Source organism: Eublepharis macularius, chromosome 4 (assembly GCF_028583425.1).
Source record: "Eublepharis macularius isolate TG4126 chromosome 4, MPM_Emac_v1.0, whole genome shotgun sequence".
Classification (NCBI taxonomy): domain Eukaryota; kingdom Metazoa; phylum Chordata; class Lepidosauria; order Squamata; family Eublepharidae; genus Eublepharis; species Eublepharis macularius.
The window spans coordinates 106,888,708-106,912,965 of record NC_072793.1 but is presented as its reverse complement, the minus strand read 5'-3'; the positions used below and the strand labels follow the sequence as shown (position 1 = coordinate 106,912,965).

Sequence of the window (24,258 nt, the reverse complement as noted above, 5' to 3'; positions counted from 1 at the left end):
TGCTGGTACTGGACAGGGGTCTGCTGCTCAGGCTGCCCCTCCTCCAGCTGTTGTGACTCAGCTGCAGTAGGAGAAGCAGGCTGAGCTGTCTGAGTTGAGGTGAACTTAGGGAACAAGAGTGTTCTGATTTATTTTATTTATTTGATTTTTATACCACTTCTTTCCAACCAAGATCTTGAAGCGGTTCATGACAATTACAACAAAGACCAATTAAAAACATAATATATTCAATAAAATCACAGTAAAACAAGAGCCTAAGACAAATAATTAAAAACGGCTCTTAAGTGCACCCCAGGGACTCAGAGGATGCTGAAGGGACTAGAGGAGAAAACCAACAGTGCCCCTTCTCCGGTTCCTTCAGAGTCCAGCAGGCCTTTCCAGAGAGGCAGGGGGAAAGGTGGGAGGTGCTTGCAAGGAGGTGTGCCCCAAGGTGCTACCGTCTCAACCAGTTCTCCCTCAGGAACCTCTTTCTGCCCCTTCCTAGACACAGTATGTCTGCCCCAAGCCTCTCCCAGGAGGCAGCTCTGACAGTGCCTGCAGCTGCTAGTCAGTGTGGGTGCCCCTGACCTCATCTGCCTGGAAGCACTTCCAGAGGATGGAGGACCCTTGTTATGCACAGTGCCAGCTGTGTAGGGCCTGGATCAGTTGAAGAAGAAAAGACCTGGCTCACCTCTCAACTGCCAGCCTCAGGAATCATTTGAAGAGGCGCCCCCAGGGGGTACTTCTTCAGGGGAACAGAGAGGCTGGTGGGCTAGCCATGCAGTTACCAGCTAGGCAAGAGGAGATTTATTCTGTAACTACTTCTGGTGCTCTGTCCTCAAGGTCTCCTGCAGGGAAGGGATGCCAAGCATCTCTGATGGCAACATTTGGTGAGGACGGCACCAGTGTGCCAAGGGGTGGGCAGTAGAAGGCAGGGAAAAGGGTCATTCTCCTCATTGGTGTCGTGGTTTGGTGTCGTGGTTAAGAGCACAGGACTCTAATCTGAGAACCGGGTTTGATTCTCCACTCCTCTACTTGAAGCCAGCTGGGTAACCTTGGGTCAGTCACAGCTCTTCCAGAGTTCTCTCAGGCCCACCCACCTCACAGGGTGATTGTTGTTATGGGGATAATGATAACATACTTTGTAAACTGCTCTGAGTGGGAGTGAAGTCATCCTGAAGGGCGATATATAAATCGAATGTTGTTGTTGTTGTTATCTCTTGCTGACTGCATTGGTGGTAACCTGACAATGTTCTGGGTGGGGGTGAGACAACCAGCACTAGGCAGGGTGAGTTAGTGGACACAAGACTGGCTACTGTCAGGATTTGCTTCTTGAACAGGTCCTCAACAAGGACAGGTCCTCAACAGCAGCCGATATCTCTGCCACCACTGAGAAACAGTTAGTTCATGTATAGACAGGGATGTCACCTCATGGCTTCATGGTGACCAATGATACAAATATCAAAGCAGCGACACAGACTGTGGGCTTCAGGTGCATTTACTGTGTGATGCACAAACCCTGGGAATGCCCTGGGTTTGAGTTCTGCAGAGAATCCTGAATTGGATGCCACCACTCAAGTGTCTCATTCCAAAATACCGGCATCATACAATTAACTTCTTACACAGCATGAAGGCTACTCAGTTGCACCAGAAGCAGGTCCTGGCAGGTGTGCCACAGCACTACCTGATCAGCAATGTGAGCATCCACTGGAACTCCACACACGCACCATGCTAGAATGTTTGGTATAGCAGAAGAGCAGCCTCACAGTGTGACTCGGAAAGCGACATTGTATGAGGGGAGACTCAAGAGGAATTGCTGACTATATCCCAGAAGGCAGAGGTTCTTAAGTCCTTTAAGGACCTCACCAAAACACTCTTGTTTGATAGGGCAAACCTAAGTCTGGTCATTCCCTTGATCCAAATGCTTCAGGGGAAGATGGCTGCCTTTCTGGACCCATGTGTCTGGCATATGGCTTAGGACCAGCATATCTGAAGGAACACCTTCTCCCGTATGTACCTACCCATTCACTCCAGCCATCTTGGGAGTCCCTGCTTTGGGTGTCCCTGTCACGTGAGACTAGATGTGTGGCAACCTGAGAACAGGCCTTCTCAGTTGTGGCACCAAAACTTCATCTCCTCCCCCCATTGTTATCTTTCACCAGTAGGTGAAGACTTTTTTTTCCTGTCTGGCATACTTTCAATAACTGTTACAAGCCCTCCTATCTGTTCTTTGTGTCATGTGTTTGTGTAGACATATTTATTTAATTGTTTAAGTACTATTTTAAATGTTGTTTAAAATTTAAATTGTTTTTAAAAATATTAAAATTGTTTGTTAGCATTTTAATGTTTGTCATTTTGAGGATTCTGTTTTAGGCGGAAAGGTAACATACAAATGTTTTAAACAAACAAACTGATACCCTGAATCCATTTTGAAAAATCATTATTATGCTTGCTATGTTCCAGGGAAGTTAATTTCAGTGCCATTGCATGTTATTGCTAAAAAAATCAATGACCTGAATTCCTTAGTTCCTCAAGTGCATGCCATCTAGACCTGGTGACTTAAGTTTTTAATTTATCAATTTCCACTGAATGTCATCTCTTGACACCTCTATTTGACTCAGTTCCTCAATAGCAATTCTTGGACAGGTAACCACCACATAGAGAAGTAAAAAGAATTCATTTGGCTTTTCTCAGTCGCTGTATCTTCCTTTAGCAACAGATTGTCTTGTGTCTTCCAATGATCCATCCACCTCTCTCAAATGTTTGCTCTTTTCTTTGCCTTCCTGTCAATTTACATTGGCTTCACCTTCTTCACAGACTAAACATCTGTTTTTAAAAGGAAACCTTGCCTTTTATGACTTTCTTGACTTTGCTGGTTAACAAAGCTAGCATCCTCTTAGTTTTGTTAGTTTCCTAATTCATGGTACACAATCCATATGAGCACTAGTTGTTATATTTACCATGCATCCTGAAGATATCTGCTTTTCTTTACCCTTTCAATTTCTTTTGACTGATCTTCTAATTTTTGAGACGTTTCCTGTATAATCAAATCAAATCTAGTCATGCTGGATTATTGGACAACTTCCCTTGTATTAAACGCTGAATGTAATAGTATTGTAGTCACTGTTCCCAAGTAGATCAACACTTACCTCCTGTACCATCTTGTATATCTTGTACCATCACTTAGGATCAAGGTCATGTTTCATTTAAATCTATCCATAGCTAATTGTTTCAAGGCCCAAACATATAAGGGTCTACAGTACACTTTCCCTTTTCCCTTTTTCTACTTTTTTAATTTGAGGTAAGAATTGTGATGGACTTGTACACTGCATACAGAAAATGACTATGTCTATCACCAATAACTAGAACTGTAATCCTAAATCTTCTTATTAGGGGATTAAATCCCATTCCATTTAATTTGATTTATTGCTGTGCAAACATGAAGATCATATTTCATACAACAAAACTAGGAGAATTTTTCGAAGTCCTGATAGAAGTATTGTAGTGCTGAAGATAAAATTCAAAGGTATGATGAAATTACTCCAGGAGGAGTTAATACAAATGAATTCTCTGTTTATCTCAATTAGCTAGACTAAATTCCAAAAGTAAGAAGCACAATTTTTGTAGTTCATGATCTAAAATTTATTTGAAAATAATCCTTATTGATTTCATACTTGGCAGTTAAATTGTTTAGTATCAAGGTTAAGTCCAGCATACCTCAGGTCTTACAGGATCTTCAATGCCAACCACACAAATGCAGGTCAGGTCAGTCAAAATATCATTTTCATTGTCCCAGTCTGGCTCTGGGTTGTTGGAGAAGTCTCGAAAAGCAACACAGATGGTTCTTAGTCCATCACAGGCCATGGGTTCAATCACCTTCTTTACCATCTCATCTCTGTCACGAGGTCTAAAGATGCGAGGCTCACCTGTTGCAGTAAGGATCTTAGAACATCTGGAAAGAAAATGTATCAACAACAATTGGATAGCTATAGAAGAAATTGCCAGTCAAGTGATAGCAATGAGCACATATGGGATATATGCTGTATTTTGCATGGAAAAATTAATTAAAAATTGGTTCTCAATTTCCTAAGCTAAATGGGTAAAGAAATGTCATTTAGCATCTCTTAAAGAAAGCTATTTGTCACCTGATTGGAGAGAGTATTACCAACAACTGACTGAATGCATGCTAAAGTAGCCTAGCTCTTCAAAGGCTTGGGGATTAGAGTGTTGGGTTTGAAGGGCTGGGTTCAAAAACTTGGACAGCCCCAAGACTTACTTAGACTTAAGAAAGTCTCAGTCAACAAAGTTCTCAATCAATTAAATTTGTTGACAGCCATAATGTTCTCACATATATGTTATGATGACAACCAAGAAAAATATTGCTGCATATTTTGAATATTTAAAAGTGCTACATTAAGTATTATTAATAATTATGTTCTGAATAAGGTTAGGAGAAAATTGAAAATTAACTGTGGCCATTATCTATCAGGTTCTCCTACACAGCACCTTTCAAATTAATGTTACCTCTTCAAGGGAATACTAAAGTTGTTTATATCTACCACTCAATTCAAATGGGACTGAGAGGATTGTGTCCCTAGGAAATCATATGGAAGTTTTATGCAATTTTCTTGCTGACCGTCTGAAGAGTTAAGCATTTCAATGGTCATAGCAGTAAAATTTTTATTAATATCATAATGAGAACTAAATCAATTAGTATAGAAGAGTTCAGGACAGATACTGTGTACGTACTTCTTTAGGACAATTTCTGAAGCTCCTTTGCTGTACATTCGGAAGCTACCATCTGGCAATTTAATGACAGTGCTCATTGACTTTCTCACAGAGTTAAATGTGTACACTTTGTACAGCTTCTCTTCAGGGATTTGATTCCGTATAGGTTGATAGTCCTGCTTTAGGTCCACGACTAATCCCAATAAACCACATTCTGTCTTGTTGCCAACCTGACGAGGTAGACCACCTTCCTTTTCTGGTGGCTAAAGGAAAAGAAAGAATTGGATTTCAGACCCCCTTTCTTTCTTTTTTTTAAAATTTTTATTGGATTAGATTATAATATCATTCAACACATACATTGCCCCCTTGTAAGTCTATTTCTAACCCCCTCCCTTTCCTCCCCCCTTTTTAGTTGACTTCCAACAGTTTTCCAACCCTTAGTCTATCTTATTACTTAATTACTTAGTATCTCATATATTCAATTAAACACACACTTAATACTCTTTTCTCTAAGCTTGTTAAATCTCTACTAAAAATATCTCTGTAATACAAGTTTCCCTTTAAATACCTCAGTTAAACCATATATTCTACATAAGATAATGCTAGCATAATAATATTTATTAGCAATCAAGATATTAAAAATATAACATTATATCCATTTTACTTTCCATTTAATTAAACTCTTTACTTTCCACAATCATCCTGATTCTGATATTAGCTTAGACTCTAATATTCTATTACACATCCATCTTTTAAAATTTCTTATTCTAAGCTTATCTTAAGTCTATAAAGTAGCTATTATACTCAAATATCCATTATATACTCTTTACTTAAGCTATATATTGTAAATAATATCTAACTAGCTTAATCTTATATATCCATAGTAAAACATCTATTATTTAATACTCTATAATTTTTAATTTTATCATAACCCTAATGGTAGCTTAGATTTTAATAATTAAATTCCCCCTTTCCCGGTAAAGTCACTTCTCTCTTCTTCTATTACATTTCAATAATTCTCGAACTGCCACAGTTCCCCTTTCACGTCCCATTTTTTTTCTAGATATTGTTTCAATTTCTCCCAATCTGCATTAAATTGTCCTGGATCAAGATCTTTAAGTTTTCTTGTCATTTTGTCCATCTCAGCCATGTACAGCAATTTGTAAATCCAATCTTTTGTAGTTGGTATTTCTTGTACTTTCCATTTCTGCGCATATAAAAGTCTTGCTGCTGTAATCATGTAAAATAACAATGTTCTGTACTGCACTGGAACATCTTCCATTCCCAAGTTCAGTAGGAGCAATTCTGGGTTCTTATTTATTTGGGTTTGCAAAACCTCATTAATTACTTCAATTATATCTCCCCAGTATTGCTTCGCTACCTCACAAGTCCACCACATGTGGTATAATGATCCTTCATGTTTTTTATATTTCCAGCATTTATTCGACATATTAATATTTCCTAGCGCAATTTTCTTTGGTGTCAAATACCAACGATAAATCATTTTGTAAACATTCTCTTTAAAGCTTGTACATGTTGTAATCTTCAAAGTCGTTTTCCACAGGTATTCCCACGCCTCCATTGTTATTTCTTTATGAAAATTTATAGCCCACTTCACCATCTGGACTTTTACTGTCTCATCCTCTGTAAACCATTTTAAAAGTACTTTATAAATCCTTGAAATTTCCTTTTTACCTTCTTGAAAAATTACATCTTCTAATTCTGAGTTCTCCATTCTTATCCCTCCTTTCAAACAATCCGAATTGTAAAGATCTCTGATCTGTCTATATTGAAACCATCCATAACATGGAGACAACTCCTCCTATGTTTTTATTCTCAATTTTGAAAATTCTACTCGTGTTATCTCCTTGTAAGTTAAACACTGCTGCTCATTATCGACAGTTCTCGGATCTATTACTTCATACGGAACCACCCAGGAAGGAATTCCGTCTTGTAGGTAATTTTTATATTTCTTCCAAATTGTGAAGAGGCTTCTCCGAATATAATGGTGTAAAAACATAGAGTCTGCTTTTACTTTATCATACCACAAATATGCATGCCATCCAAATATTTTTCTATATCCCTCCAAAGCCAGTAATTTGCGATTCTTCAGCGTCATCCAATCTTTTATCCATGCCAAACATATTGCTTCGTGATATAGTCTTAAATTGGGCAGCTGCATTCCACCTCTCTCTTTGGCGTCCTGTAATACTTTCATTTTCACTCGGGGTTTCTTGCCTGCCCACACAAAATCCGATATTTTCCTTTGCCATTTTTCAAATTGTTTGGAGTCTCGGATAATTGGAATTGTTTGTAACAAGAACATCACTCTTGGCAATACATTCATCTTTACTGCTGCAATTCTTCCCAACCATGACAAATTTAACCTATTCCATTTTATCAAGTCTCGCTCTATTTGTATCCACAATTTATCATAATTATTCTTGAATAGATCTATATTTTTCACAGTCAGTTCAATACCCAAATATTTTACCTTATTTGTTACTTCGCAGTCCGTTATCTCCATTAGTACTTGTTGTTTCTGTTTAGACATATTCTTACATAGTATCTTTGACTTCCTCTTATTTACAAAAAATCCAGCCAAGTCTCCAAATTCCTTTATTTTCTCCATTACCTTCGGCATATTCTCAATTGGATTATCCACAATTAACATTATATCATCCGCAAACGCTCTGACCTTGTAGGAAAACTCTTTTATTTTTATTCCTCGGATTGCATCGTCTTCCCGTATTTGAATCATCAGTATTTCCAAAACCAAAATGAACAACAATGGTGACAAAGGGCAACCCTGTCTTGTACCTTTACCTATTGTTAATTTTTTAGTCACATCGTCATTCACCACAATTGCTGCACTCTGGTCCCTATAAATTTCTTTCACTGCTCGTATGAGCATTTGCAGCTTTTCCATAGAGGCAAACATAAAGTCCCAGTTCAAGTTGTCAAATGCTTTTTCAGCGTCCACGAAGAAGAAACCAACTTCTCTATCACAACGCTTGTCATAGTATTCAATAGCATTTATAACTGTCCTTAAGTTATCTTTGATTTGTCTATTTGGCAAAAATCCAGCTTGCTCCTCCGCAATAAATTCAGACATCCATCCTTTTATTCTCTCAGCCAAAATCTTCGCAAAGATTTTGTAATCATTGTTCAGCAACGAAATTGGTCTATAATTTTTAACATTGGTCAAATCCTGTCCCTCTTTAGGAATCAATGATATATTAGCTTCTCTCCAAGTATCAGGGGTTCTCTGATCTCGCATGACTCCATTAATCACTTCTTTCAGGAAAGGCGCCAGTTCATTAGCCATTACTTTATAAAATTTAGCTGTTAGTCCATCCAGGCCTGGTGCCTTTCCTAATTTTGTTGACTGAATTGCCTCTTTTATTTCATCTTCTGTCACTTCCCTATTCAGTTTTTCTCTCCAACCTTCAGAAATTGCAGGGAGCTTCATCTTTTCCAAATACCTCATTATAGAGTCTTTATTCATTTCCTTTTTTTGGTACAGCTTTGCGTAAAATTTAAAAAAAGCTCTACTAATGGCTACCTGCTCCAAATATGTCTTATTCTCCTCACAAATTTTATTTATGATTCTCTTCTCTTTTCTTTTCTTCAGTTGCCATGCCAAATATTTCCCAGGTTTATTTGCACCCTCAAACGACTTCTGATTCATTCTCTTAAGATTCCATTCCAATTCTTTGTTATTCATTGCCATCAATTGTTCTTGTAGGATTTTAATGTCCTGATATAACTTCTTTTTTCCTGGTCTCTTCTTAAGTTGTGTCTCTTTGGCTTTTATTTTCTCCATAATCTCTAACCTCTTCTCCTCTTTTTTCTTTCTAGCTCTTGCATTTAAATCCATTAGTATGCCTCTAGTCACTGCTTTATAAGTGTCCCATACCTTATTAGTCGAAACTTCCTTATTCATATTATGTTGCATAAAGAATCTGGTCTCTCTTCGCAACAATTCAATGTTTTTTTCTTCTTGCAATAGATCTTCATTTATTCTCCATCCTTTTCTTTTATTTCTTTTCCCAAATCTCCACATGATTGGGTTGTGATCTGAGCCTACCATAGGCATTATTTCCACATCTTTAGTCCATAACGCTAAGTCTTTGGAGGCCCAGATCATGTCAATTCATAATAAAGTGAAATGCCTTGCAGAATAAAATGTGTATTGTCTAGTTTTGGGATTCTGTCTCCTCCACACGTCTTCTAGAATCTCTTGTTCCTTTATTGCAAAAAAAGACTTTGGTAGTAATCCTCTTTTCTTTTGGGCAGTTCCAGATTTCTTATCTTCATCCAAGTTAGTAACTCCATTGAAGTCTCCAGCTAAAATTATCTGATCGTAAGATAGTTCATCCAGTTGTTTTCCCAAGTCCTCAAAAAAAATTTTCTTTTGCTCCATTAGGTGCATATATTCCAATCACCAACAGCGTCTTTAAATTCCACATAATTTCCACTGCTAAATATCTAGCTTCCACATCACTCACCACTAATTTTGGCTGTAATTCTTCTTTTATATACAACACCACACCTTTTTTTTCTTTTTTTTTGAAGCAGCCACAAATTCACTTCCCAATTTTGCAAACTTTAAATATTTTATATCTTGCTTTTTAATATGAGTTTCTTGCAAACATACGATGTCACATGTTTGTTTTAATAGCCAGTGGAAGATATTTTTTCTCTTGTTAGGCGAGTTAAGTCCATTTACATTCCAAGATATTATTTTACACTCCATAATCATAATCTTGTTGTTGGTAAGTCCTTTTCATTGTCCCTAATGAACTTTTCCATCTCCAATTCAGATCTGATGCGCTTTTTAGCTCCTCCGAATTCGAAGGACAGCCCTTCTGGTATTTCCCATCTGTATCTTATTTTCATGTCCTTCAAAATCTGGACTAAATCTTTATATTTTTTCCGATCCAACAGCACCGATCTGGGCAATTCCTTCATAATAATCACCGCCTTGCCGTCGACCTCTAATGGATCCTGAAATTGTTTACTCACAATCATTTCTCTTGTGTTTCTAGTCGTGAATTGCACAATCATATCTCTTGGTAATTTCCTCTGGGTCGCAAATCTTGAATTTATTCTGTATACCACGTCTAGGATAGCCGCAACTTCGTCTTCCTCTTTCCCCAGGTATCCAGCCAAAACTTCTGTGATCTGTTCTTGGGCAGATTTTCCCTCAATTTCCGGCAAACCACGAAATCTCAGTTGTTTCTCCATATGTTTACTTTCTGCGACAGCCATTCTGCCTCTCATCGCCCTCATCTCAGTTCGTTGCGTATCTGCTAAGGTATCCATTGCGTTTTCTACTACATTAACCCTTTGCTGTGTGGCTTGCAGGTTGTTTTGTATTTTTTCCATACCTTTCGGCAGTTCCGCCAGTTCCTTCTTAAGTGTCTCTTTAAACTCTTTCACCATCTCTTGTATCATATCTTTAACTTCTTTGTTTCCTTCTGAAACTTTTTTATCCAAACTTTCAATTGCTGCTTGCCACTCCTTTTTCGACATCGTGGGGCTAGCTTTACCTCGCTCCCATGAGTCCGCTCTTTTTCTTAACTCCGTGGCGTTTGACTTTATATACTTTTACTTTTGAAAGTCCCAAATTTAATTTATTTCTTTAAAAAACACATTTACACAGTCCAAAATGTTGGGCGTCTTTTCTCTATGGTTATATCAACTATACTTCTAATCCAAGATGGCCTGCTTCCTCTTCCGCTGAAGCCACGACCTTTCCCTTCTTCAAAATGGCGTTCTTCTACTTCCTGTCACATAGAAAAGGCCGCTTCTCTCCAGCTTCTCTATCGTTCTGACGTACTTCCTGTTCCTCTGCCACACACAGCAATTTTCGCAATGTTGAGACTTTCCCACAGTCCACTATCTCTTTCTCTCCGCAGGTATGTAAACAATAATCAACTTTCTCTACTAACTCCGTTATACATAGTCCTTTTTTAAAAAAATTTCTTGCCGGAATTTCCCCTCCTTGTAATCAGTCTGTGGCAGTTTTTAAATTCGCTTTAATACTTTATTTCTTAGAGTAATCTGTCCCGTTTCAAGAGATAGTAATCTTTACCTTCTTAGTCATCTTCTCGGGTTGTAATCACTGTTTCTGTATTCAATTCACTTCAAGTCCCCTTGTCTCTGTATGAAGCTTGGGCATGCAGGTCTTATGCCAACCAAATTGGCTCCAAAACTGCTGTAGAGATCTTGGCAAAACCTTTCTTCGGGTGGGACCTCAAGGGATGGGAGAGAGTCCGTTGCGCAGGACCCCCCCTCGCCCAAGATCAATGTGCCCTCAGGTTCTTGAGCGTTCTACGCCTGTTCTCCGCCTGAGAACAGTTGGCTACGGGCAATTCCTCGCCCCTCTAGCCTCCAAAACAGCAGCCCAGACAGCTCAGCTCTTAGAGCTGCGTTAGACCTTCATGGATCCCAAACCCGGATTTCAGACCCCCCTTTCATGTACAGCAGTAGACTATACTGATGTAAAGTAAATGTTCAAGCCATTGTGCATTATTTTTCCAAACTAGATTTAAAAAAAAAATGGAAGAGCATTTTCCTTGGCAGGGAGAATCATTTGACGTTTTTCCTACTCAAACAGTGAAATCCTAAGGAGAGTTACACCAGTGATTTCAATGGGCTTAAACTGGAGTAACTCTCCTTAGAATTTCACTCAAAATCACTCATTCAGGGTTTTTTTGTCCTTAATGGAAAGAAAACATCATGACTTTTTCCCTGTACAGAGAGAGAAGCTGTTGAGGAGAAGAGTAACCTGCAATGAAAAATGGTGTGAGGTGAAAGGGTTATGTAATCCCTTCCTTCCCAGATTCCTGTTTAAGACTGCAGCTATTTTTCCTTTCTTAAAAAAAGAGCCAGAGCAAGATATTATATAACTGCAAGTAACATATAGCTTATGTTTTACCATGTTTTAGTAAGATTTCAAACCATCACACAGCTTAAATCGAAATCTTTGAAACAAAATGCAGTTACTTAGTTTTAAAACATGAACAGAAGTTACATAGAATTTTTCTAGAGCAGGTATGATTTAGATCAACTATAAACGAAATGTTTCCTGTTCAAATCCTGCCAATGAGTCACTGGATCATCTAGAGTAAGCCACTATTTCTGACTCAGGTGCCCATCTGTAATGGGGACAATAATAATGGCCCATTATTTATTTGCTTTATTGATAGTCCATCTTTCTCACTGAGTCTCACTGAGACTCAAGGCAGATTTAGCAATACAGCAGGAACAGGGGAAGACTCCTTTCATGCCCTTCAATGGGTTAATTTAAATACTTATTTAAAATCTACACGTATTTCCTACAGTGATTAAATAGCAGATCATTAGAAGCAGCCTGGGAAAATGAGACGACAATGAGACACTGCTCTGCTTTGGTCAATACAGCACTACACTACAATACACTCCTCCAATTATAGGTCATTTACACTTTAAGGACAAGCTTTCTTCTGGAAAAAAAATGAAAAAAATGGATGTTTAGATGCAGAACCAGTTGGGCTTGGTCAGATCTTTACTCCAATCCAAGGTAATTATCATGAAAAAATGAGTATATCTTGCTTCTCCTTTATAGAAGATGCCACATATGCTTGGATGTACAAGAATTCATATAGGAGTGTATTACAAAAAGAGGATGGGAACTGCTGCAGTGACCTGAGGGTCTCACAACAACATGAGACAAAATACACTCGAATTACATGGGTAATTCATTTTGTAATTCAAGTGTATTTGAGTGTAATTCGAGTGTAATTCAAATCTATTTTGCCTCTTGTGGCTTGACCCTGAGACAGCAAATACTTTTTTTGTTCTTACAATAAGGCAAGTTGCTGAGAACATACATCGCTGCTTATTTAGAAATATCATTGAAGCACTGATTCTGCAAGGAAACATTCAAACCATGTAAATATGAGAACCACAAAGGAGCAAAACTTCAAAATGTGCAACCAGTTTGGTGTAGTGGTTAAGAGTGTGGGGCTGTAATCTGCTTTGATTCCCCACTGATCCACTTGAAGCCAGCTGGGTGACCTTGGGTCAGTCACAGCTTCTTGGAGCTCTCTCAGCCCCACCCACCTCACAGGGTGTTTTGTTGTGGGGATAATAATGGCATACTTTGTAAACCACTCTTAATGGGCATTAAAGTCCTGAAGGGCGGTATATAAATTGAATGTTGTTGTTATTATTATTATAACACAGCATGTAATAATCCCAATATGTTTCATGCCAATAGAGGATATAATCCAGTGTTCTGTAGAGCATTGTTCACACATCAAAGGTTCATTGTAGAACCAAATGACTTACACATTCCCCTTAAGATATGCATAGGTCTCTTTCATAGTTGCTTTCCTTGAAGTCTTAGAACTATGCGAGTCTAATTAAGATGACACTGGAAGAGTACTTCATTCATTCATTCATTCATTCATTCATTCATTCATTCATTCATTCATTCTCCACCTTTCTCACTCAGACTCAAGGCAGATTATACAGTGACAGTCAATAAGAACAACAACTACTAGAATATTCAATGAACAAACAGAATTGTCTATATTCCTTGTCGTCCCTATCCAAAACATCTCTGAGCCAATTCTTACAGGACAGCCCTATTACCTGAGTAAAAAAGTCCACCTGAAGAAATTCAGTTTTGCATAGTTTGTGGAAAGTCAGGAGAGAGGGACCTGCTCTGGCAGGCCATTCCATAAGGCAGGGGCTACTACAGAGGAAGTGTGTGTGCAGGCAGCTGTTGATTTTGCCCAGCTGCAAGGTGATATCTGCAAAAGCCCTGTTCAGATGAGCAAAAGTTGCTGTGGTGGAGCATAGGGAGAGAGGCAGTCCTGCAGATATGAGGGACCAAGGCTATGAAGGTTTTTGTACATGATAGCCAAAACCTTGAATTGAGTCCAGTAACTGATGGGTAATCAGCAGAATGGGAGTTATATGCCTGCTCCATCTAGCTCCTGATGGTAAACAAGCTGTGGTGTTCTAAACTAGCTGGAGTCTCCAAGATGGCTTTGCGGGGAGTTCTATGCAGAGTACATTAGAGTTTAGTCTTGAAATTACCATGGTGTGAATCTAGGTGGCCAGACTGGCTGTGTCAAAGTAGAGGGCCATCTTCCAGAGTGGCTCAAAACATTAGGATTAAGAACCTGCAACTTTGCACACTTCAGCTCTGTATTGAATTTCTGCTTGTTTTTCACATTTCTATTGTATTATTTATTTAATGTCCCAGATGTTGATTATAGTGATTTACATCATGCAATTCACATTGAGTCTCAGTGAGAAAAATGGATTATAACATAAATAAATTTTAAAAACTAAAAGAAGAGTTCTGCACTGCCTTTATCTGCCCCCTGTCTTCAGCTTCACTCCCCCTACTCAGGAAAACCATGGCCAAGTTGAGCAAGCCAGGCCCAGTTACATAGCTGGGACTATGCAGGCTTTGCAGTGGGGCATCAGTTTCCTCTGCATCCCTTCCTCACATCATTTCCTCTTTCCCGCTTCCTGGCAACCCCCATATCCTCATCTTTCCCTGCTTGCTTCCCACACACCAACCAACCTAACTTTTATCTGGCCCCCAACTTCAGCTATATTTTTTATTTATTTACTTCATTTATACCGTATCTTTCTCCACAATGGGAACCCAAAGCAGCTTACTTCATTCTCTTCGCCACCATTTTATTCTCACAATGACTGTGCAAGGTTGGTTAGGCAGTGGTTCCCAACTTTTTGGGTATGGTGACCCACAAGTCCAGATTTTCTTTGTATCTTGACCCATTCAGGGCTGGCTCAAGAGGTTAAGAAGGTGGATGGGGTGAGTTGAGATGTGGGAAGATGACAGATGGCAGCAAAAAGGTGTGTGGCAAGTGTCTCAGTGAAGTATATCTCCCACATCAGGTAGACGGCAGGGAGACACTGCTAGGGGTTGAGTAAGTGGTTCGGCTGCTGAAGGAGCAGTTCCAAGACACAACCAGTACTTGCACACACCTCTTTCTCTCTTCCTTTCATTCTTCCATGCACTCAACAGTGCTCACCTACTCTTCAGCCTTCAGCCCCCCTTCCAACTATTATCATAATATTACTCGTTGCCAAACAGCTCCCCTCCTCCCCATTATTGTTGCAAAGGGTGAGGGTGAGGGTGAGGCAAGAAGCTGGAAAAGAAGAAGAGGAGAGAAAGAGAAGGGTGCAAAGGACAGAAGCCATCATTAGGGAGTCCTGGCCAGGCAGAAGGAGGTGTGAGGCAGCATGCACATGTGTGTGCACGTGTGTGTACACACGCACACACACAAACTGTAGCTTCTATCTGCAACTCAAGCCACGGTTAGTGAGAGAAAGGCAGAACTTGAGTGGTGGCATGACTCCATATAATAGGGAGGGTGCAAGGGAAATCCAAGCTCTCTTTTTCTCTCACACACAACCTTCCCCATCACCTCTCAGATACTCTCAGGCAAGGGGCGGGAGAGGGTGGTAGAGGAGCAGGTTATTAAAAATATTACAAGCAAGAAACTGTGGGAGAGATGAAGCTGGAGTTTGGGTTTATAGCAGAAGGGGTGGTCTTTCAACTGGGTGGATCACATGTCATGAGGGGCTTTAAAGGTAAGAACCAGAATCTTAAATTGAGCCCAGAAACAAATAGGCAACCAGCTGCATTTTAAGATATAAGGTTCAGTGTCACAGGATCTCATCAGTTGGCTTCAGTCATGCAGAATGCTGCACTTTGCACTAATTCAATTTTTGAGTTGTCTTTAAAGACAGTCCCATCTAGAAAACATTATAGCAGTCCAGCCTTGCAGTTACAAAAACATGGATCAGCTAGACCAAATCAGCTGAGTCTGGAAAGATTTCTGGACAAGTTGTAACAGAAAGAAAGTAGCACCATAATTCTCTATGAGAAGTAAAGGATCAATAAACATATCGAAAATCTCCATACTAGATACGTGCTAGATTAACTGCATCTCAGACTAGTAGGAAAGTCCCCTCTAGATCTAAAGCAGTAAGCTTATGTAGGCTCTTAGGGTTCATTGCATTGAACTACTGTATGGTATAAAGGTTAGAGTGTTGGACTAGGATCTGGAGAACCAGGTTTGAAACCATACTCAACCATGAAAGATTGCTGGGTAACTCTGGGCCAGTCACACACACTCAGCTTAACCTACTTCACTAGGTTGTTGTGAGGATAAAATGGAAGAGCAGAGAGTATTATAAGCTGCTTTGTGTCCCCATTGGAGGGAGAAAACCAGGGTATAAACAAACACACCAATAAATAAATATTACGTGCTTTTGAACACATTCTTCACTGTTGCCTAAAATAGCAATCTAGAAATGTGACCTATTGCAGTGTCTACATGCAAACTGAGAAAATGGGCATTTTGCTACGCCAAGCAGTTCTGGGTGGCCAAGGTCAGGGAGAAGTGTGTTGCCTGTGGCCAGGAGGAAGGTGAACCCGCTCGAGTTTGTGTCCCTCTGGGGTAACTTGGAGTAGAGCAGGTGGCCACAACATAGGGATAGGTAGGTGAACATCAATGGCTTCCAGTGGCTTTCATTCCTGGAGGCATGATGACAGGCAGATCTAGACATGATAATGAGTGCAATTCTCACCTGCTGCCTCCCCCACACCACTATCCTCCTTAAATTCTGGTTAAGAACTTACACAACAAACAGTTGTTTCAGTCACCTGCATGGTGAACTACACTTGTTAGCAAGACTGTGTTTCAAATCCCCTAGGAACTCACAAGATAGTTAAGGGCTTCTTTTTGTGGTTTCATTATTATAAATGTTACACCTAGCTTGTTGATTTAGTTGTACTCTGATGATAATAAAGAGAATTACCTCCTGGTGAGAAAACTGATAATTTGGTTAACTTCTGAGCCCTCACTGCAAGGGGGTAAAACCATATGCTAGAGAATCTTGGCCTGACTTGTAAATTAATTTATACAAGCTAGGGGGCTGCAAATAATCATAGGAGGTGGAGATGGGGAATGATATGGTGATATTATTTTGAAGGCACTAAGGAAGGTTTCAAAAGCTGGTATTTAAATGCTAATTATTTTTATTGTATCTATTAACCATATTAACAATGACTTTTTTTCTTCTCCTATTAGGCTTTTCCTCTTAGCCAGAATTTGCACATACACATTAGTGTGTATAAAAAGATGAAATCCTGCAAATTAAAACAAATTATAACAAAAATTATAATTAGGTCTGCAGTGTTCTTTTAGTAAATGAAGTAAATATCTACATTTTCCCCATTCTGCTTCAGGCATATTAAATTAATGAAATCCCTTAGTAAGAAACTCAAACAACATGTAGTACATTTGTAGATGCAGAGCACATACAAACCCTTCTGCCAGCTAATGGGCCTAAATTTAGTACACATATCCATGTATTTAAAGCATTTTTTCTTCTGAATTAAGCCACTGATTGAATGATTTTCAAGTACAATCTGAACCAGAAAATTGTCTCTTTCCCAACAGCTGATTCTGGAGTAAACATCTTTAGTGAAAGAAACCAGAATTTCAAAACACTGATTCATCTATCTGAGCAACAGATATTTCAACATGCATTATACACTGGCAGTCAGATTCTTAAACTGATCTAGCAGCAAATAAGAAAAAGAACTATCAATGCACAGTGATCTTTTTCAAAATAGCTTATGAGGCTGTGACACTTAAATAAAAGTAACTATTGTAAGTAATCTGTTTACTTTAATGGATTTGGGGCTTTCACCACCAACTAATTAATTAGAATGAGAGAACAGGTAACAAATGTTGGAAGACATGGAGCAGCATAAATTTTCATACCAGTCCTTCTGTGTTCCATAAAAGCCTAAGTCCTGTAATGGAAGTGATTCTTCCTCCTCACCCCATTGTGCTGTTTTACCTATCAGGTCTTTACAAATATCCTGAGCCTTGCTGTGCTTAGCCATGCCTTGCCCAGAAGACTTCACATGCCTTCTTCTCCAGATCTTGAATTTTACCTACATTTTGGCTTTCTGTCACTGACCCATTTTGGCTCTCTGTCACTGACCCAGGAAAACACTTCCCCTACCAATATGATGTGGAGCTGAGAAGCTTCCCTTGTGGATTATTAGCTGCCCAGACATTTGAAACCCCTGCCTGACAATTTGAATCTCTTCTTGGGACTTTCTCTAATTGGTAGCTACAAGCTTCTGCTTTCTCCCTCTGTTGTGCTTCTTTGGCCTCCTGCTGCCCCTTTTAAAATAACTACACAGAATTCATGGGATTTTGGAATTCTTGTATTTTGTAATGGAAATTTGAATATTTGATGCTAATTTTTGTGTGCATATTACCAGGACTGCTTGAATGTATTATTATTCCATTCAAGAAAACTATCTGATTTTACTATGTTCCTGGTCTCAGTGTGCTTTCCAAACTTGCCTAGGAGCCTTGTCTGACAATGTGACACACAAGATCTCCTAGTTACTATTGTATGCTTTCCTTTTAAGCCAGGTGTAAAATTTAAGCATGCAGTTTCCTTTAATAAAGCAGGAAGGAAGGTTTAATCTTTATGATTATGATCTCCTGGAGTGTATTTGGTCCAGTGTGGAAAATGTGTCTCAATCCACAGGCATATATCTTTTCAGCTAATTCTCATAAGAAAGCACTATGTAACTCTGCATCAAAATTAGAACTCTGTGTTCTGCTACTAATTGCCTATTTCTGGCTCAGAAGTGATGCTGATTGGGAAGGCAGAGATTTTGATGGATTGTGCTTCTCACTTGCTATGAGGTTCAACTGACCCTTGTGGATTCAGTTAAGAGCTTAGAGGTCGTTCTGAAGAGAGGTATATAAGCACAAGGTTGTTGTTGTTGTTGTTATTGTTATAGATCTAGCATTGCACAAAACACTTTTTTCCTACACAGTCTAGCCCACAAGATGCCTTCCTACCTTGAAATAGCTAACTTGACCACCTGGATCCATGGATAACATTGAGACCTGTCTATCGTAATACACTCTATGTAGGTCTCTCCTCAAAGCCAACTTGGAGAATCCAGTTGGTCTAGAATGTCACATCTCAGTTATTATTAGGAAACAGGCAGAACGTGCATATTATTCCTATTTTGCAGTCACTTCATTGGCTGCCTGTTAGTGGGCTCAATTCAAGGTATCGGCTATCTCATACAAAGTCATTCATGGCGGTTCCTCATATCTGCAGAACTGCCTCTTTCCCTATGCTCTACCATGACAGCTTTATATTGTCGAAGGCTTTCACGGCCGGAGAACGATGGTTGTTGTGGATTTTCCAGGCTGTATAGCTGTGGTCTTGGCATTGTAGTTCCTGAAGTTTTGCCAGCAGCATCTTACACGGGGACTCTCAAGTACAGAGAAATGCAATGTTAGCCAGGAAGCTTAGTTTTAAAAGACAGATCTGGCAGAGATCACTCCTCAGAAGGTTTGTTAATTTCAGCTTCACCTCCCCAAAGGGGAGCTGAAATTGACAGAGCCTTTGCGGAGGCGAAGCTGAAATTAACAAACCTCTGAGGAGTGATCTCTGCAGGCTCTGTCTTTTTAAACTACCCTTCCTGGCTAACATAGCATCTCCCGACACTTGAGGGTTCCCATATATGATGTCTTGTGTAGAGAAACTCAATGCTAGATGCTTTATTACAAATTCCAATTTTTGGTATCCTGAATAAGTTCACTGCATTCATGAACTGTAGATAGCATATTCTTTTAGGGATAACACAGCACCACATTTGGAAAAACTGAACATGATAAATGAAAGTATGTTTGCTTTCCATCAATAAAACGACTCTGTTGGTGCAAACAGAAGATAATTTATATATTGACCGATTTTATTGCATATTTAAAGCATAAGTTCTATGAATTGGAGAGAGGGAATGGCACATGCTATGCTTGATCCTGGATTCTAAATGTTCATTTTAATGGTCAGAATGGAGCCCCTGGACAATCTTATGTGTAAGTCAATACAATCAATAGGATAGGACATCCAAGAAACAATGTAATCTTGCCCAGTTCCCTTTCAAATTACTGCCCCATCTCACGTTTGTGCAGCTTGTGTGATCCTCAGTGCACGCTTTTTGATTCATCAAAGAGACTCTCCTTCCCTTTTCACTAGCAGAAAAGCTGGTCGTAGCCAATCCTGTTTTAACTGTAAATATTCCTGCACATGAATTTACTCTCATGGCGATTATGTGTTGGACACAGTGAGCAATGGTCATATTGCTTCTGTATTATCTTTTGATTAAAGAGAATTAGAGTAGAATCACACATTATGATGAAAACCTGGAGGTTTTAAGTTATACTTCTTTGTGAGTTAAGTGTAGGGGCAGAAGGACACTCACAAAAGATTCAGCAAGTCAAGTGCTTAACAAAGCAGAATTTTCTTTCTTTGCTATTCAGACCATCTCTACTTCAGTTTTTTTCCCCTCAGCAAATGTTGCCAGAATAAGAAACTCATTTGCCAGAATAAGAAACTCTTTATGATATTGCTATATATTGCCAGTGTCTACCATTTCTCCCCCCACCCCAACCCAAGGACAAATGTAGTTGAATTGATATTCATTGCACTTCACAGTTAGCAATTTAGGAGCATTCTCCATAAAGTTACTAATTTCAGATAACAGCTTAGGCCTAAGAACATGAGTTACAGTAGAAAAAGCACACCGCATATAGTTCTACAGAACTGACTTCTAATAATTAAATACATTTTCATATTTTTTCTAATATGTAATATAAAAGTAGGGATACTTGAACATCTGTGTGTTCATTTCACATCCTGTTTGCCAGTTGTGCTCAGGCAGCCTATTTTTGATGGCCAGTTCAGCTGTTTATGATCCATTTGTGGCCTCAGTGTATTTCTTCCAAACAGGACAGGGCAGTGCAAAAGATCTAGCATTCAATGCCATCAATATGCAGATGGCATACTGACCTACCATTCAGTTTCACTGGCCTTGAAATCTCAGTGCTTGCTCAGTAATTGTCCATGTTGGAGAACTGGAGGCAAATGAACGATCTCAGAATCAGACAAGTCTAAGATAAGGAATCTTGACAATGCCCTGCAACTATTATAAGTGATATCAGCCTCTATTCATCATCCAAGTTCACAGCCTTGGGTATTACTGGATCTGCCACCGCAGTCTGACACTGACAGCAGTACTGGTTAGTAATGCACAAACTCCCATTGAGTTGTTTTTGAATGGGCTTGGCTAATTTTTTAATCAAACTATTTGGAATACCTCTTTTTTCCTGAGTCCATTCTGAAATTCATAAAACCCAGGATGCTTACAATTATGTTATCAAGAGTGCACTATACCCCAAATATCTCCCCTCAGACATTGTGGGATCCCCAAGCCTCTCATCCCCTACTACCTATAAGCCCTGTTACAGTGTTCTTTTAACTGAGTTTGCCTGCTTAACTATGAGCGGAACTACAAGTGACAAAAGGCACAGGTTGGACACTTGTCAGATTCTGTCAAGTTTTGATGGGAAATGTAGGCATCCTAGTCTTGCAGCTTGGCTCTCCGACTGCTGTCCAATGGACTTTTCAACTGTCACTTGTCCAACATTCCGCCAAGCTGCCTACATTTCCCATCAAAACTTGACGGAAACTGACAAGTGTCCAACCTGTGCCTTTTGTCACTTGTAGTTCTACTCCCAGATACCTGTACATCAGGTCCTAACAGGGCCAAATGCAGTCATCAACCTAAATCAGATCTTAACAATAGCATGAACAGGTATCTTCTTGCTGGGATCTGTACACAGTATTCTGTGAGCCACAACTAGACATGGGCATGAACAGCATTATGAACGGAAAAAAACAACAAACAGGCTGCTCGGCTGCTCGCGAACAGGCTGTTCATGATGCACCATTCCAGCTGAACAGGTGGTCAGCGCAAGCCTCGTTCATTGCACTCAGCCACCGTTCGGGAAGCTAGACACTCAGGCACCTTCAATCAATTGCCTCAGCAATGGAGGGGGGGACCAGGGATTGCTTTTGCTTAAGGTTTCCCTTCGCCTGGAAAGCCTCAGAAATGTTTCCCCCCATAGGAAACAATGGAGAGAGGCTGGGAGCAGCTTCTTCAGGAGCCCATAGAATTGGACCCCGGGGTCCAATCTTCCTGAAACTTGGGGTGTCTTTGGTTGATAGGAAGGAATATGTTCCTGGCAAATTTGGTGGAGTTTTCTTGGGAAATGACCCCCCAGCCCCCCGGACAGTTCCCCCCATTATTCCCCATTGGAAATAACGGCCAGATCAATTTCGAATTTTCTAACTGGATTACAGACCTGACCTGGATTTCCGAGACACCATTTTTTTGTATCTCTGAAATCCAGATCCAGATCATCTGGATTTTGGGGAGTGCACACCCCTAGTGCCTACCCTAGGTGAGGTGAGGGCATCCAAGCTGAGAAAGAGGGTATTTGCTATAAATAATCCAAACGTAGCAAGGACTACTGAATCAGTTTTCCTTTAATGGGCTTCCAAAGGGGGTGCCAAATTGAGGGTTAAATCTGATTAAAGTTTTACATTGCTACTGCTTTAGTTTGCCAGTTTTACTGTGAGTTTTTCTTGTTTGTTATGTCTAGGGTTTTAATTACTGCAACCTACTTCAAGTTTAGCAGAAAGAACATTGAATACTTATTAACTAACACATTTCTCTTACAGAAAGTAACAGAGGGTTTCTATCTCATATAGAACTTTTTCACAGTAATAATCTCATGAATCAGTATCTATGTATACTTCACTTTCAGTCTGTAGCAAACCACATCATTTCACTGTACACTCTGACTCTTTCCCCCCCTAAAATTAGCATTTTTATCCAGGAAAAGCTCATGTGTCTAACCTATTTTTTACCAATATAATTTATTCATAGCCTCTTTCATAATCCTAAATATAAAGTTTTACATGCAATTTATAGTGTTGAGCTGAAACTGGGTGGTGGGAGAAGAGGGACATTATAATTCACAAAACGTTATTCAGCTCCTTCAAAATGTGCCGTTTTATTGGGGATTCCTTCCCCGCCCACGCCACACACACACACTATTACAGAAACAGATATTGCACCCCTGTTGCGAAAGAAACAGGGGCAAAATTCTATCTCCCAATCTTAGACTTGAGTCCTAAGTTATGTTTTGCTTATGTTGCGGGGGAGAGCAGTCCTCTTGCATAGCAGGTTCATCTGGTTCTAAGAGGTTCTGCCCATTCAAAAACAGCATCTTTCAATAAGCCAAAAGCATCTATTGCCAGAAGAAACTGCTGCACATCCAAAGACATCTTCCCCAGAGCAGTGCAAGCAGAAACACAGTTTAGGATTCAAGCCATTGTGTATAGTTGACCAGAAAGGCAAATACAAATCCCCATCCAATTTAACTGAACCCTCAACAAGCCATGCATAATTATGTGCAACTACAGCTGGACCACAGCAAAAGTCGTAGCATGCGGCACAGGTGGGCAATGAATCCACCAGGTCAGTACAGCCTAGTCATTAGGTACACATTCTGCCTCCTTGCCACCTGCACTTCAGAGTATGAACAATGGGCTTCCTTAGCCCTCAATCATTTCATCATGCAGGTAAATCTAATTAGCTAGGCAGTGCTATTAATCACTATGTGATCTCTCACTTACTGGATACATGTAGTGAAGAGAAAAGAAGCTATAACAATGGCACATTAGTAGCTGTTTAAAGGACAAAAATGCAAGGAAATTAAGTCGGGGAGGAGTTAAAGGATTTTATTTGCATGTACAGTGTTAGTAGTACAGGAGCCAAAGGGTTTTTAAAAATATTCAGATACAGAGATGTCTTTTTGTCACGCTTTTGCTCTTATTTTGGCTACCAGTGCAATCATCATGGTTTTAGAAAACTGGTAATATATTCCACAGTGTTAACAAAGATACACAGAATGGATGCAATTCTTTCCCTTCTTTGAATATCAGAAAGCAAAACCCACTCACCAGAATCTTTGTAGTATAAGCACAGTTGATGGCAATAGCATTAACCAGCAACTCCAGAGTTTGGGCTGGAATGGAATCTGGGTCAGGGATCTCTTTGTAGTGGACATCTCCAATGTAGGCTTGTACTACAGTCATCCGGTTAGTTGTTAATGTCCCTGTCTTATCAGAGCAGATGGCTGTAGCATTTCCCATGGTCTCACATGCATCTAAATGACGGACCAGATTGTTATCTTTCATCATTTTCTGAAGGAAAAAATATAAAAACCTATTGTAGTAAAAAAAAGTGTAGTACTAAACACACAACAGTTCCATGATTTTAAATGCGATGTCCAGTATACCTCAAAATCATGTCTGGCTTGGTAAAACATATCTGTTCACATCATACAACAGATACGCATCTATACATCAGACATGCATGTCTGTCCTCTAAGACAGACATTAAAGCAACATTAATAAATACTAACATTTTTATGCATTATTTAAAGGGCAAAATTTAGATAAGAATTCAGAAGAGACAATCAACTATTTAATTATATAATATTTTTTACTTGACCAAAGTCAAAACAATTGAAATATATTTAAAAA

At 39.4% G+C, this 24,258-nt stretch overlaps 1 protein-coding gene across 5 annotated transcripts in view; it reads right to left on the bottom strand.

Annotated features, from left to right (window-relative positions):
• The window catches only part of ATP2B2 (ATPase plasma membrane Ca2+ transporting 2), a 277,471-nt gene that overhangs the window by 82,340 nt on the left and 170,873 nt on the right, over positions 1-24,258 (bottom strand). For all 5 annotated transcript variants that reach the window (XM_054977415.1, XM_054977411.1, XM_054977412.1 and 2 more), the window contains 3 exons: positions 23,674-23,916; positions 4,729-4,970; positions 3,697-3,931 (listed from right to left, as the gene is read on the bottom strand). In XM_054977415.1, the coding sequence (XP_054833390.1) occupies positions 3,697-3,931; positions 4,729-4,970; positions 23,674-23,916 (720 nt within the window). The remainder of the gene's footprint in view (positions 1-3,696; positions 3,932-4,728; positions 4,971-23,673; positions 23,917-24,258) is intronic.